Source organism: Triplophysa rosa, linkage group LG15 (assembly GCF_024868665.1).
Source record: "Triplophysa rosa linkage group LG15, Trosa_1v2, whole genome shotgun sequence".
NCBI classification, from domain to species: Eukaryota; Metazoa; Chordata; class Actinopteri; order Cypriniformes; family Nemacheilidae; genus Triplophysa; species Triplophysa rosa.
The window spans coordinates 1,168,964-1,183,024 of NC_079904.1; the positions used below are offsets into that span (position 1 = coordinate 1,168,964).

Sequence of the window (14,061 nt, forward strand, 5' to 3'; positions counted from 1 at the left end):
TGGTTTTATATACAGTATACTGTCAATTATAGTTTGTGGATAGAAAATCGGAATCGGCAAAAATCGGAATCGGCAGGTTTCACTTGTAATAAAATCGGAAATCGGAATCGGCAAAAAAATTGCAATCGGTGCATCTCTAGTTTAAAGTAAGTTTTCTCCTTAAAAAGAGACTAAATATCTTGGGTCACTTTTCTTATCAAGTAATTGTATATTGATTTAAGAGGTTTGAGATATTTTACTAAAAGCAAGACGAAAAATGCTTAGTAAGAATGTCTTGCAGAGGTCAAATGATCTGGATTTGAGTAAATGTGAGATTTCTGACTCTTTTTCTCAGGAGAAATATCTATGACGCAGATGAGAAGTTTTCATTCGCTCTCTGTGATTTCAGTTTTCAAGTATATGAAGATCATAAGAACTCTTCTCTGCACTTGTGTTGTGCATGCAGTTGCCGCATTGTGTCTGAAATGCTGATCCACAGACCGTATATTACACATCAGATGTGTTCTGATTGTTTCATTCTGCGGCGTTTTCACTTTCAGACATAAAAAACCCACCAGAGTCCGTCTCAAATGAAGAATCAGAGCATGTGGGTTAAGAGCAGACACTGTTGGCTTCCAGAGAAACAGCGGCGCAGTAAATGCATTCTTGCCGTTTCTCCATCTGTACTGTAACGGGAAGAAGATGGAGCGCATGACCTATGACCCGACACTCATCAGCCTCTGTTTCACACTCAGACAGACACATATCAGACTCGATCCAGCAGGCAATCAATCTCCTCTGATCAGACTCGATCTGATACACATTCAACCAGAAACATCAGAGGTGCACTTAAAATCTTACAGTAAAGAATATACTCTACACTAGTAAAGAGAGTCATTTTATCAAGTTAAAGAGAGTTCACCCAAAAAATATCTAAATTCTTCAACATTCTTATAAAACAGTAAGTTCCATTTTCATTCTACGAACATTTTGCAAACTCACATTAAACCGAATGAAGGGAAGTGAAATGGCCTGTGGCCGCCCGTCATCCACTAATGGCACGCAAGCTAAATATAATTAACACCAGGTCTGCGGCCTCCGCTCTCCACCAATGGCCTTTGCAGGAGATGACATCATGGCTTTGTTTGCTCGAAGGTCTTATTGGTTAGCGGGGTCAAATGAAGCCAAAGGCCCCGGAGATGTAGATTACAGCGGTTTACTGCTGTTTATCAAGCCAGCCTTTGTAAAGAGGAGGGGCCGACATTAAACCTCGGGGAGTTCTGGATCCAGCACCCAGCAGAGAGAGAGAGAGAGAGAGAGAGAGAGAGAGAGAGAGAGACGCTGAACACATAGCAGCTTCTTAATTCTGCAGCTGGGTAAATTTCCAAATTAATAAAGGTTTCACGGTGCTGGGGAAAATATAGTAACAACAGATAAGATAATCTAATATAAGCCCGGCGTATCTTAGCAACCTTCTTCATTGGGAGAACAGCAGTAGTGGGGTTCGCAGTGGGATCGCAGCATCTATCATCAAACACACAACCAAAAACACTCTTATAACACACACGCATAACAATATGACATCAGTGCTTTCACACACACACACACACACACACACACACACACACACACACACACACACACACACACACACACACACACGCACACGCGCACACGACACACACCACACACACACACACACCACACCACACCACACACACACACGCACACGCACACGCACACGCACACACACGCACGCACGCACGCACGCACGCACGCACGCACGCACACACACACACGCACACACACACACGCTTTGGTTGACTATCCCCGTGGGGACAGTCCATAGGCGTAATGTTTTTATACTGTACAAACTGTATATTCTATCCCCTATCCCTAACCCTAAACCTAAAGATCATAGAACACTTTTTGCATTTTTAGATTTGTAAAAAATATTGTTCTGTACAATTTATTAGCTTTTTTGCCCCTGGGGACCTCAATTTTGGTCCCCACGGTGACACGAGTCCCCATGTGTTGGTGTGTATTCAGGTTTAGGTCCCCACCGGGATATACAAACATGAACACACACACACACACACACACATGTTAACCCACCCCCTAAACCTAACAATCACAAAAAACGGTCTTCTCTTTAAGATTTTCAAAAAAGTTAATTCTGTATGATTTATAAGCTTGTTTCCTCATGGGGACAAAAAAATTTTGGGGGCCACAAATAAAAAACGCACATTTGTTTACCTAGGTTTTGAAGCCAAGCAATTGTGTGTAGTATGTATTGTTGTTCTGGTGCGCAGTATTGAACCAATTGAACCAGTTTGAGGTTTAGTATGCAAAGGCTGGGTTGCATTAGAGCAGACTGCAGAAGGAAGAGACCCTCTAGCTCATGACTGCAGCACTGTGATCTCAAATACAGCAGCGGGAGACTCCTGACTCTTCTCATCTCTCTCTCTCTCTCTCTCTCTCTCTCTCTCTCTCTCTCTCTCTCTCTCTCTCTCTCTCTCTCTCTCTCTCTCTCTCTCTCTCTCTCTCTCTCTCTCTCTCTCTCTCTCTCTCTCTCTCTCTCTCTCTCTCTCTCTCTCTCTCTCTCTCTCTCTCTCTCTCTCTCTCTCTCTCTCTCTCTCTCTCTCTCTCTCTCTCTCTCTCTCTCTCTCTCTCTCTCTCTCTCTCTCTCTCTCTCTGCTCTCTCTCTCTCTCTCTCTCTCTCTCTCTCTCTCTCCTCTCTCTCTCTCTCTCTCTCTCTCTCTCTCTCTCTCTCTCCTGCTGCTGCTGGCTTTCACTGGGTAATTTAGGAATCTGCTTATTTCCCAAGACACATCTCTCTCTCTCTCTCTCTCTCTCTCTCTCTCTCTCTCTCTCTCTCTCTCTCTCTCTCCGCACAGCTGTCCTAATGAATCTGGCTGTAAGCCGCTTCCTTCATTGTATTCAATTCTCTGGACAGAATCAGCAATTACAGCAGCCCAACTTCCTACTGTTACAACTACAACACTACAAAACCTTCGCTTGCCATTTTCCCCCTCTTTCTCTGTTCATCTGGCTAGATCGTCTCTAGATTTTCTTTCTTTCCTCCTGCTGTGACATTTACACCATTGTTTCTGTTCTTCTGTTTCTATTAAGGAGACTCTCATGACAACATATTTAGGTCACCCCAGAATCAAAGATAAATGATTCAGCGGTGAGCAGCAATTATGAAGCTCATCAGAATCACTACACTGAGCATGAGATGAGAAAAGAATATAAAGAATGGCATTCTTTGAGCAAATTGCACCGCAAATTGCCACCTTTGACATCTAGGAGGCGATGTCAACAAAACTCAGGTTCAAGGTCATTAAAGTTTCATTTCAAGTACCGTTGGGTCAATGTATGATTTAGTGGGTCTCAATAAATGGATAGTTCACCCAAAGTATTAATTCTGTCGTAATTTCTACACTCTCATGTGGTCGTAAATCTGTATGTGAGTCTTTCTTCAGCGGAACACAAAAGAAGATATATTGAGAAATGTGTTCATACAAAGGAAGTCAATGGGGTTCAGTGTTGTTTGGTTATCGACGTTCTTCAAAGTATCTTCGTTTGTGCTCTGATTAAGTTAGACAGTCATACAGGTTTGACATGACATGAGAGTGAGTACGTGATGAAAGAACTTCCATCCAATTTCAGGGTGAACTGCTCCTTTAAATCAACGACTCCCAGCACATTGGGACATCTCAGCAAGATTTATCAATATTACACTCTCAAACTCAAGTACACACATCTGCTTTTCTCAGCACATCTGGGTTCAGTTTCCAGCACTTTCTCTGTCCATCAGCATCAGCTGCAGTGTCCTGAAAGCCCTGACCTCAGGTCAGCCCAAGAGGGCAACTAAAGACCCCACGGCATCCAGGCTGGAGCCATTAAGTTTTCATGGTGTGGTTGTATGATCTGAGTGTCTTTTCTCATAACTGCGGAAGTGAAACACTGGACGTGTGTGAATTATTCACCCCTGCCATTGCACGCATGTTCCCTTAAAAAGCACCTCCCGTTGCATTATTTACAGCAGCCCAGTTTAAGCTCTCACCTGAACACAGAGAAGAGCAGGACACTCACTAGAATGAGTGTCTGTAGTGAGGAACCGACAGGCCATTCGCAGAAGAGGGTTAAAATTAGACAGGAGCGAGGATTTAAGTCTTCAGAAGCTAATTTACTCTTTTTAGCGTGTCAGTCAACGAAGATTAAAACGAGCTCTAGTATGCAGTATGCACACGTTCAGCATGCAGGAGAGAGCGACACGACACTGTTTGCCCATTCATATCCAAACACTCCCTCAAACACAGAGACCGTTTTGGCATTATGTTAGTCACGTCATGTTGACAGAAATGAGAGTAAATATTTGAGGATACAAACTATATGGATACAATACAAATCATTCCCTCACATTGTCTGTTGTCTGAACGCTTTGTTTTAAGGGTCACCTTTAAAGGTCCAGTGTGTCATTTTTTGGAGGATCTATTGACGCTGCGTGTCATATTTGTAATATATTCAAGGTCACGGATATACACTAAGTTGAGGGTGATTTGAGTGAAGTATTTCTCTTATTACAAACCTTTCAAACTCAAGCCGTTTGCTTTTAAAGGTCCCGTGTGTCATTTTTGGAGGATCTATTGACAGAAATGCAGTATAATATACATAACTATGTGTTCAGAGGTGTATAAAGACCTTACATAATGAAGCGTTATGTTTTTATTATCTTAGAATGAGCTATTTCTATCTACTGTATATACACCGTGGGTCCCCTTACATCAAACACGCCATGTTGTTTCTACAGCAGCCCTAAACGGACAAACAGAGCGCGATTGGTAAATACATTCTCTCCTTCAGCAAAGAAGTGAAAACGTGACGACATCTTAGATGTGTGTCAGCCACCGTAGTGCTTTGAAAGGGAGAGGTGGAGTGAGCCATTGGTTGCAATTCACAACCTCACCACTAGACGCCGCTAAACTCAATATAGTAAAAGTTGCTTATACTAAAATGTTGGCTAGAGTTTTATATTTCTTAAATAAATGAAAATGTAAATGACACACTTGATTCAGATCATCAGTAACCAATGACAGAGAGATCAATGAACTAAACCGAGTTTGTTGGATAAAGGATGTGTCAAAAAGGCTCTCATTCTCTATCCAGTGTCTAGTGTCTAGATTTTACTTGAGTCTCTTTTTCAATCCGTTTTTTTAGTTTTTTTTACCTGATTTTATCTGCTAGGAGAAAGTCATACTTGAAAAAATAAAAGCTCACCTTTCCTCAGCGAGCCACATAATTAGTCATTTTATCCTCGGTAGTGATGTCTGAAGCACAAACAGTACAGAGTTATGTGCCAAAGTTTAGTATTTATAAACTGTTAAAATATTCATATTGACAGTACATATCCTCATGTCAACAAATTATATTGTGACATGAACGCTAATGTTGATGCTAATGCTGTTTCTTAATAGCTACAAACCCTGATTCCCTGAACCCTGCGAGAAGTGTGATGGAGTGTGAGTTAAGAAGACACTGATGTGTTCTATAATTCTCTTAATTATAGAGAGAAAACACACAATGATTCATTAAAATACACATAAACAACCACATCAAACAACTCAAAACTCAACACAAATCCTGATGTGAGGTTTTCCTTCAATTGTTGAACTTTTCTTATATACATGTAGAAATATTACTGCTGTATTGCTAGAAAGTGAATCTGAACTTGTTTTCTTTGCACTATGTGAGGTCTGAAAAAACACAGAGCATCTTTTCTGTTATGTTCACCTGTTTCTCCAGTTTTCATTTTCTGCAAAGAAATACAATATTTTTATTTACAATTTGGTAGAAATATTGTTAGTAGTTCACAGTATGAAATAAAACTTATCATTTTATCGAAACACATACCTAGAAATAGTACATTCAGATGAACTGAAATGGTGCTTTGAAACGGTCTCTTAATGTTTCCGCGGCTGTGTGTTTTATACAGAGTTGCAGTGTCCCTAAAACTATATCAGCATTAAAGTTAAAGCTGAAACTCTCTGCTCCCAATTGCATCAGAAAAAAATATGGAAACAGGTGTCATTAGCAAACAAATGATGCAAAAGCTTTTCTTTTCAACTTGCTTCACATGGTGTGGCTTAAATGTCTAAACATTTGAGGTCACTGTACAACATTTTACTGCAACGCCTTTATGTGCAAAAATGGCCCAGTACAACACAAGCGTGAAAGAATTTTGAGAAATTTGGCCTGGAGAAACACGTTGAAGACGTTCAGTTACAAAGCATCATTACATGCAATGTCACAATCTATTAATCTTAAGACACACACACACTCGTGTTCACCTTTCCATGACTGAAATTGCTTTTTATTGCTGATTATGTCTTATGAAAGTAGCGGAGATAAAACTGCACTACCAAACCTGTAACATTAAAGAACCAGTTCACCAAAAATGAAAATTCTGTCATCATTTACTCACCCTCCAGCTGTTCCAAATCTGCATAAATTTCTTTGTTCTGATGAACAGAGAAGGATATTTGGAGGAATGCTTGTAACCAAAGTGTTCTTGGCCACCATTGACTCCCACAGTAGGAAGAATTGCTCTATACATTTTTTACAGTACTGTTTCGTTACAAGCATTCTTCCAAACATCTTTCTGTGTGTTAATCAGAACAAAGACATTTACACAGATTTGGAACAACTCGAGGGTGAGTAAATGATGACAGAATCTTCATTTTTGGCTAAACTGTTCCTTTAACATTAAATGCTAAACACAATCTAATCAAACACACACATGTCACGGCTCTGGAATTGGATAGCGCTTCAGTACTGCATTTGCTTGCTTTTTTCTGATCCAAGAGTTGTAATTTCAGGAGGGTGTCTGACCACATCCAGAAATTCAAATAGTCTGGACAAAAATAAGCGATTGTAAGAATCCGTCCGATCTTCATCGAGCTGGATTTGAAACTCAAACAGGATTTGAAACTCATACACTTGAATGTGGGTGTTCTTACACTTGGTTGCTTATGCTAAATGAATAAGGATTGTAACTTATTTCTATTTATGGCTTTGACTGGCATCTAAATTTATCTGCTCAGTGAAAATGTGGCCAATACACGTCAATTTAATAAACATGTGAGATTGGAACGACGCCCACACAACCCTGTGCTGTCCAATGAGAGAGAGAGAGAGAGAGAGAGAGAGAGATTGGCGGTTCAGTGACTGTGTTGTGGAAGGACACGAGTTCAGAAACCGGCACACACATTATGTGTCCATGAACACCCAGCTATAAAAAAGCAGTGCTGTGTCAAAAGAAACTAAACAAAAGCAGAACTTGTTTAAAATTAGATCTTTGACGATCCTCTTTAAGGTTCAAAATGTACCTCAATTTTTGCATTTTCTGCAGAAAATGTGAGTGGTACGTTCTCATCGGCATAATGCCAAAGTTGCCATGACAACTTTCCAAACCATTGCTAAGGTGTTTTAAATGGTTTCTATGGTCATCGTGTTGGGGCGGTTGCTAGGGTGTTGGTAGTTCTTCATTCGGCCTCAGGTCTCAATGCTGTTCTTTACTGCTCTGTCAGTGTATGTCAATGGGATCCTTCGCCCCTTTTATCATCTGACAGACCAACTTAAATCTGATTCCTCAGACCTCCTCTCAAGAAGCCATCATTCATGTCAGTCAAAGAGTTTTATAACCTTGTGTGAATATGACCAATTTATAAAGGTTGGAAATCAGCTATAACAACATGCACATGTATCGTTACAAGTAGTGTAGACCGCCGATCAACGCCAACAGCATCTGAACTGAACTAGTTTTCTTGTTCCTTTAGTAAGTCATGTTTTGTGGCAGATAGATGGCAGTCCTTCTCAAGGTCACACTGGGTTTATTTTTAGGTCAGTTCTTATCAAGGTGAGGATGCTAAAAAATAGTCGAAACTGTGCTGAAAGAACAAAATAGTCCAAACCCTAAACACTCTGGGACACAAATGTATGAAGCACACTCACAAGCAGAAACTAGATCCATTTATGTTGGTTTTATTAATGACGTACGTCTTAATTACAGCATGTCAGATTACTTGACCAATGACACGCTAATTTTCATTTGGATCTAGCAGAGTAGTTCTCCATGTACTCAATCAAACCCTTGATGAAACACGTTTAGTGACCATTCCACTGCTAGTGTCTGTCAATAAAGTATGTGGATTTAGCATATTATGATTGCCTTTCTATCAACATCCTCATGCAATAAATACAATTCAATAGAACAAAAAGTTAAACCGATCCAACAACAGCTCTAAATCACGTCCAGGTGCCAAACTATGACCCAACCCTACATCTTGGAGTCACTGTATGCTTGTCAGGTTCCTAAAACCTTCACAGTGTTGCTATGCCAACCAAAGCTCCTCTCAGTCCCCGGGAAGAGGACAGGTCTGGTCACATGACTTTGCTGTCATTGGGGAAGACGGAGCAGAGGTGGATAAGGTGCTCTGTCATGAGATGATTAGTCAAGCACAGGCAGACAGCATAAGAGCTTCAAGAAAAGTCACAACATGCACTGATGTCAAAGGTCAACGCTAAAAACCGTCACCGCAGATAGACGTTTATCTGTCCTCCACATTGCTGATAACATAAATACTTCAACAGCCGGTGAGTGAGAGATGACTATGAGGTAACTGCGGAGATAGAGATACTACAGGAAATCACTTTTCAACGGCATAAATCCCAAAGCAGCACAGAGGGAAAAGCAACAGCTAGAGAGAGAGAGACGAGGAGATTTCTAAAAGGTCAGATGACACACACAGGCTGTGATATCTCTTTCATTTCACCTTCCTCATCATTTCTCTCCTTCTCAGCAAACAGGCCTTTGGAGATACAGGTACAAGATGAAGGACAAGCTGAGGCGTGCTGCTAATGGGACATTCATTACCATGATGAAAGAATTCAGAGTGACACATATTGACAAGTGTCCTGTTTAAATGTCACTTCAGTGTACAGAGGTCGCTTGACACAGGACAAGCGTGACGATCATCTTTATATGCGTGGCTGCTGGCTTGTGTTGACATGTGCGACATTGGCTAGCAGTTTTACGGGGTCGGTTGTTGGTTATCCAATTTGACATGGTCATCACATCAATAGCAAATGACCAGGTCATGCCCTGTTTTAGGGGTCTGTAGCCTAGTTGTTAAATATCTAGCCTGGTTACCAAAAAACTTGAATCTATTAATGCGAGATCAGTGCACTGCTAAAGGCATCTGATAAATGAATAAGTAGAACAGATAGAACAATACAGGTCAATACACCCGTAGGCCTGTTTGCACCACAAATCTATTGACAGGAGTGGTGTTAGCTAGTAGCTAGCAAATATCTGACCTTGTAAAAACAACAACAAAACTGGTCCATAAGTAAGGGATAAAAAGGCTATGACTATGGTGCCTTTGAGTGGAGAAAGAAGATTCTTTATAATTTAATAATCAACCACTGAACGACGGATATCATGCATCCGCTGTCTAAATCTACTGTGGGGTCACTAAAAGGTTGTAGTCCATCCCAGCATCTTGCGGGCCACTGCCAAGGTACACCCTAGATGGCAGGTCTATCAAAAACATAAAATATCAGTCTGCCAATAATCGAAATATTAGTTGGGATGATCCCCTGAAAGTCTGTGGTGGTTGTGGCTCTGAATTAAAGCGTCTGAAAGAGTCACAGGACATGTAAAGAAATGTTCCCGTGCTCATGTACAGTAAATGTCCTCAGGAACGCACAGCACTTGATGCGGCGATTCAGCACCACGGACAGCGCTCACCGCGCGGCCGCTGTGTTTCAGCACCATGGACAGCGCTGCTCCGCCGCCTTGAGGGAGGGGTGGGGAAGGGGTGAAGCAGGGTTTCCCTCAGTACTCGATTGAGCTTCTCTCTTTTCATCTCCACCACCTTCACCAGCGGATTTCCACCAGTGGGTTATCACCAATCACATCAAACGAAACTCCGTGGCCCTTTTAATTACGGCATTCTTCTACTCAGAGCTGCTTCAGCTTGACAATCCTGAAGATTTCGAACACGAAGTGGCATTATCTAGCAACTCTGTACTGACTGCATCGATCGATATTCTTGAATCTGAATAAAATAGCAGACAATAGAGTTTTTGCTTAAACATTTCGGTTTGATTCGTAGCACGATGGAAAGCACCGCCGAACGCAAGGGTGCATTAACAAGACTGTCATGCAAAGCGGAAAAGCAGCATTCTTCCCACGATTCACAGCCATCCTCGCTAATATCAGCCCACTGCATCCTCTGCTTCTGTCAATAAATCACAGCTTTACCACCGCTGTCTACGACCAGGTACAAATGATACAAGATTCATTGAATCACAGATGATCACGAAACGCCGTGCACACGAAGCTTTCCACGATCAGATGGAATTTCTAGGGTTCCACAAGCCAAAATGAAGCATTTAAAACACAAAACTGTTTAATGTTGTATTAATACAGTAGATATACTGTACATTCAAGTGTGCCTATAGTGTTTCCACGTAGGACGTTGGGCACGTAAATTAATATTTGGTAATGCTTTAAATCACCGCTGACCAGCAGAGAAACACACGCACACACACACACACACACACACACACGTATATATACACACACATACACACAAACACATTCACATACACACACACACACACACACACACACATACACACACAGGCTTGGGGTGAAAAGACACCGCTGGCGAACAGCTGGAAATACGCAGCCCGTTTTCCCTATAAGAAACAGCGCGATGATTTGAAAGATTGTGGATTTTACCTGTCAGGACGCCGACCCGGATTTGGTGGTCGTGGTTGGTTAAAATCATCCCGTCTGACGCCATATTCAGCACCGCTGTCGCCGCACTGACAACTCCAGGCAGAGCCGAGAGCCGAGCGCATCGATCTCTGGAGAGAGGAGGGAATGAAGAAAACGCGCAGGCGAGAGTAGCCGAGCGAAGACCCAACAAACAACAAACCTGCAAGCAATATCTCACACGAATACCTTTAGCATTTGCACATGACCATTCGTGTTGTAATTGAAGTATTATTTAATTTTTCTTACATTTTTATTGATGTAGTTGACATTTGCTGTTTGCATTTTACATTGTGCCTTTGGCTTTTTCCAAGTGACTTTCAAAATGCTCTTCTGTTTTCTGGGAATCGAACTGATGACATTTAAACAAAAAATGCAAGCTCTACCAATGAGATATGTATAACAGAAACCCAAGGTACTCTTGAAGATACACTATAATACAACCATGTGGGTTATGAGAGATATTAACCAAAAAGTCGTGGGTCTTTGGAAGATTTAGACATCATCTCGCGCAAGCCTTTCTGCATTTTGACATTAACTAAAAATGACATTTTAAGCTCTTGTACTCAAGGGGACCAAAAAAGTCCCCACAAGGTCAAACATGTGAGGTATTACTATGAGGGGACATTTGGTCCCCACAGCATAAAGAGTTTACCTGTACCGCACACACCTTTAGTCTGACTGAATGCCAGAGTAGTAATGTGTGTGGGCTATTTCACGTTAACTCATGAAGAGGGCACTATCGATTCCTTGCCCAGACTTCCAGGAAATCTCAGACTCATGATGTGTCACTCACCGCTTGGGCAGCAAGCTTTTTCATGTCTGCACCTTTTTTATTTTCTTGCTTTGAAACACAAGAAGTCTTCAGATTTGCTCCCTTCGTTCTGCAGATGATATCAGACCTGACCTGTTCAAATACAATCACAGCCTGAAGCCGTTTCTATTTATAGAGCCGTGTATAAATCCACTTGTTTATTCTCGTGGAAAAAAGGAGATAGCATCTCTTCTTCCTGTGTTAGGATTTTATGAAATTCATTATTCATGAGCACATTTACTCGTGCCTTCCTGAGTAGCTGCTAGGGTGTTCCGAGCAGTTTTCAGTGGTTGTGGTTTTAATGTTTTTTAGAGGTTGTTAGAGTGTTGTGGGTGGATTTCAGGATGGTTGGTTAGGCGGTTATTCGAAGCAGTGAGCTTCCAAGTCTTTATCATTTCCACTTTTTCTCAAACATAAGCAGGTCTTAAAGCTGGAGTTCAGAGACAGTACGGATGCAATACAAACATATTTTTTAGAGAAAGATTTGCTTCCAGTTAAAGATTTTCATTGTTTAGCTTCAGCCTGTTTGCGGAACACTCATTATTTCACCCCTGCATCTCTGAACCTTCTCTTGCGTAACACTTCCGTCTGATCACAGAATAAATCAAGCACACATTATATCTGACATTGGCATGCAGATTGAAGATATTTTAATGTGCATGAATGCAAATAGAACTCAAAAGTGATGCAAACCTCTAAAATAATTACCCCAATTTGCATTGAACCAAATGTTAAACTTCATCATTTTACAGTATGTACATACTGTATTTGACATAAAAAACAAACAAGTTTTGACAATTGTCTGGATCTTTCTAATCAAATCTGACATTTGTGCCGTTGACCTTGTAAAGGAATTAAAAGGTTTTTTTCTGGCCTATGTCTCGCTCACCAAAGCTGCGACATGGATTTAGCACACACTAATGAAACAAACATCCCACTCACAAAACCTCCGGCTCTTCATTATAATCTAGTTTGCAGTGTAATCTGCCCTTGTGTTTTTATACCTTTTCAATAGTTTCAGAAATATATAAATAAATGCATACTTCTAATCTGCTGGCGATAAATTCCTCTCCTTTCCTCACTTTAAAAATAACCCTGTGTGAGACTCATCTCAGTTTGTGCATTTTGATGTTATGGCACTAGAGGGCTCTAGCTGGTTGATCTAATACATTTACTGCATTCAACTTAGAAGAGTTGTCATACAACCATAGAAGCACTTGAGGGCTTCTTTGAGTTTCTCTTTTGGCTAAAAACAGAAAATACAGGGTAAAAGCATGATCTTAATAACAGTAAAAAACAAAAATGCTAAAATGAAACATTCCCAAAACAATAGGATGCTAATAACCGTATGTAGTTTGAAGTCTCTGTAACACGTTAAATGCATTAGCTAACATAAGCTCACAATGGACAATTGACTTTTTCAGCATTTATTAATCCCTGTTAATGTTAGTGTCAATCGTGTCAATACAGTTATTCATGTTAGTTCATGGTGCATTAATAATGTTAACAGTGATAACTTTTGATATTAATAATGTATTAGTAAATGCTGAAATGAACATGAATTAATATTAATAAATGCTGTAGAAGGATTGTTCATTGTTAGTTCGTGTTAGCCAATGCATTAAATCATTGTTAACAAATAGCACCTTATTGTAAAGTGTTAATGAAGTCTCGAAAAATGAGCCTTGTTTAAAGGATTCCTAATTAATGTAACTAGACAAAACTTAAACCAAATAAGACAAAGCTTCATGTTTTGCTGAGACTGCCTTTTGCAGTTTTGATGATGCCTCAATGATGGGTCAAATCTTACAGTAACTATTAACCCTGTCGGTGCTGTATGATGGACTGCGCCACCTACTGGTACATGCAATCTATTGAAAGGATGATTCTGCATGTGATCATCTTTTAGAGAGAGAGAGTTTGTGCCACTGTTGTGTCCTGTAGTTGCTATTAAAAATATAATTATGCGCCTGTATGTTACATACACACGGTCATGTGAGAGGATTGGAGATTTGGTTGGGATGAAGTTTCTAGTCAGCAGTAAAACTGTAACATCAGCAGAAAGACATAAGCTGTGATGCTCTTAAAGTCAGAGACTGTGTGAATCCACCGCAGTAACCCATCAAAGCTTTACTAAATATTAAAGAAACAGCTCAACATCCTCATGTCACTCCAAACCCATTTGACCTTCTGTGGAGCACAAAAAGACTTTGGCTACAAGACTTTCAAATACATGGGATAGAGCGCATGAGAAGTATGGACCAATGTATTCATTGATGTGTGCGTGTGTGCGTGTGTACAGAAGAGAGAGATCTACAGCTGCTGCCATTGTTGCTGGTGTGGTATGTGTGCAGCACTCTGATGAGAAACTACTACTGCAATGAGAGAGAGAGCGAGAGAGAGAGAGAGTGAGAGTGAG

The 14,061-nt window shown here is 40.7% G+C and overlaps 1 protein-coding gene across 10 annotated transcripts in view; it reads right to left on the reverse strand.

Annotated features, from left to right (window-relative positions):
* gphnb (gephyrin b) overlaps positions 1 to 11,006 on the reverse strand; it is a 52,496-nt gene extending 41,490 nt beyond the window's left edge. For 3 of the 10 annotated variants that reach the window (XM_057352130.1, XM_057352128.1, XM_057352124.1), the window contains exon 1: positions 10,793 to 11,002. In XM_057352130.1, coding sequence (XP_057208113.1) covers positions 10,793 to 10,856 — 64 coding nt within the window. In that variant the 5' untranslated portion in view covers positions 10,857 to 11,002. Of the gene's footprint in view, positions 1 to 10,792 lie in introns of all 10 variants that reach the window. The other 7 variants (XM_057352133.1, XM_057352132.1, XM_057352129.1 and 4 more) reach the window with 5 other exon arrangements.
* Positions 11,007 to 14,061: the final 3,055 nt, after the last annotated feature.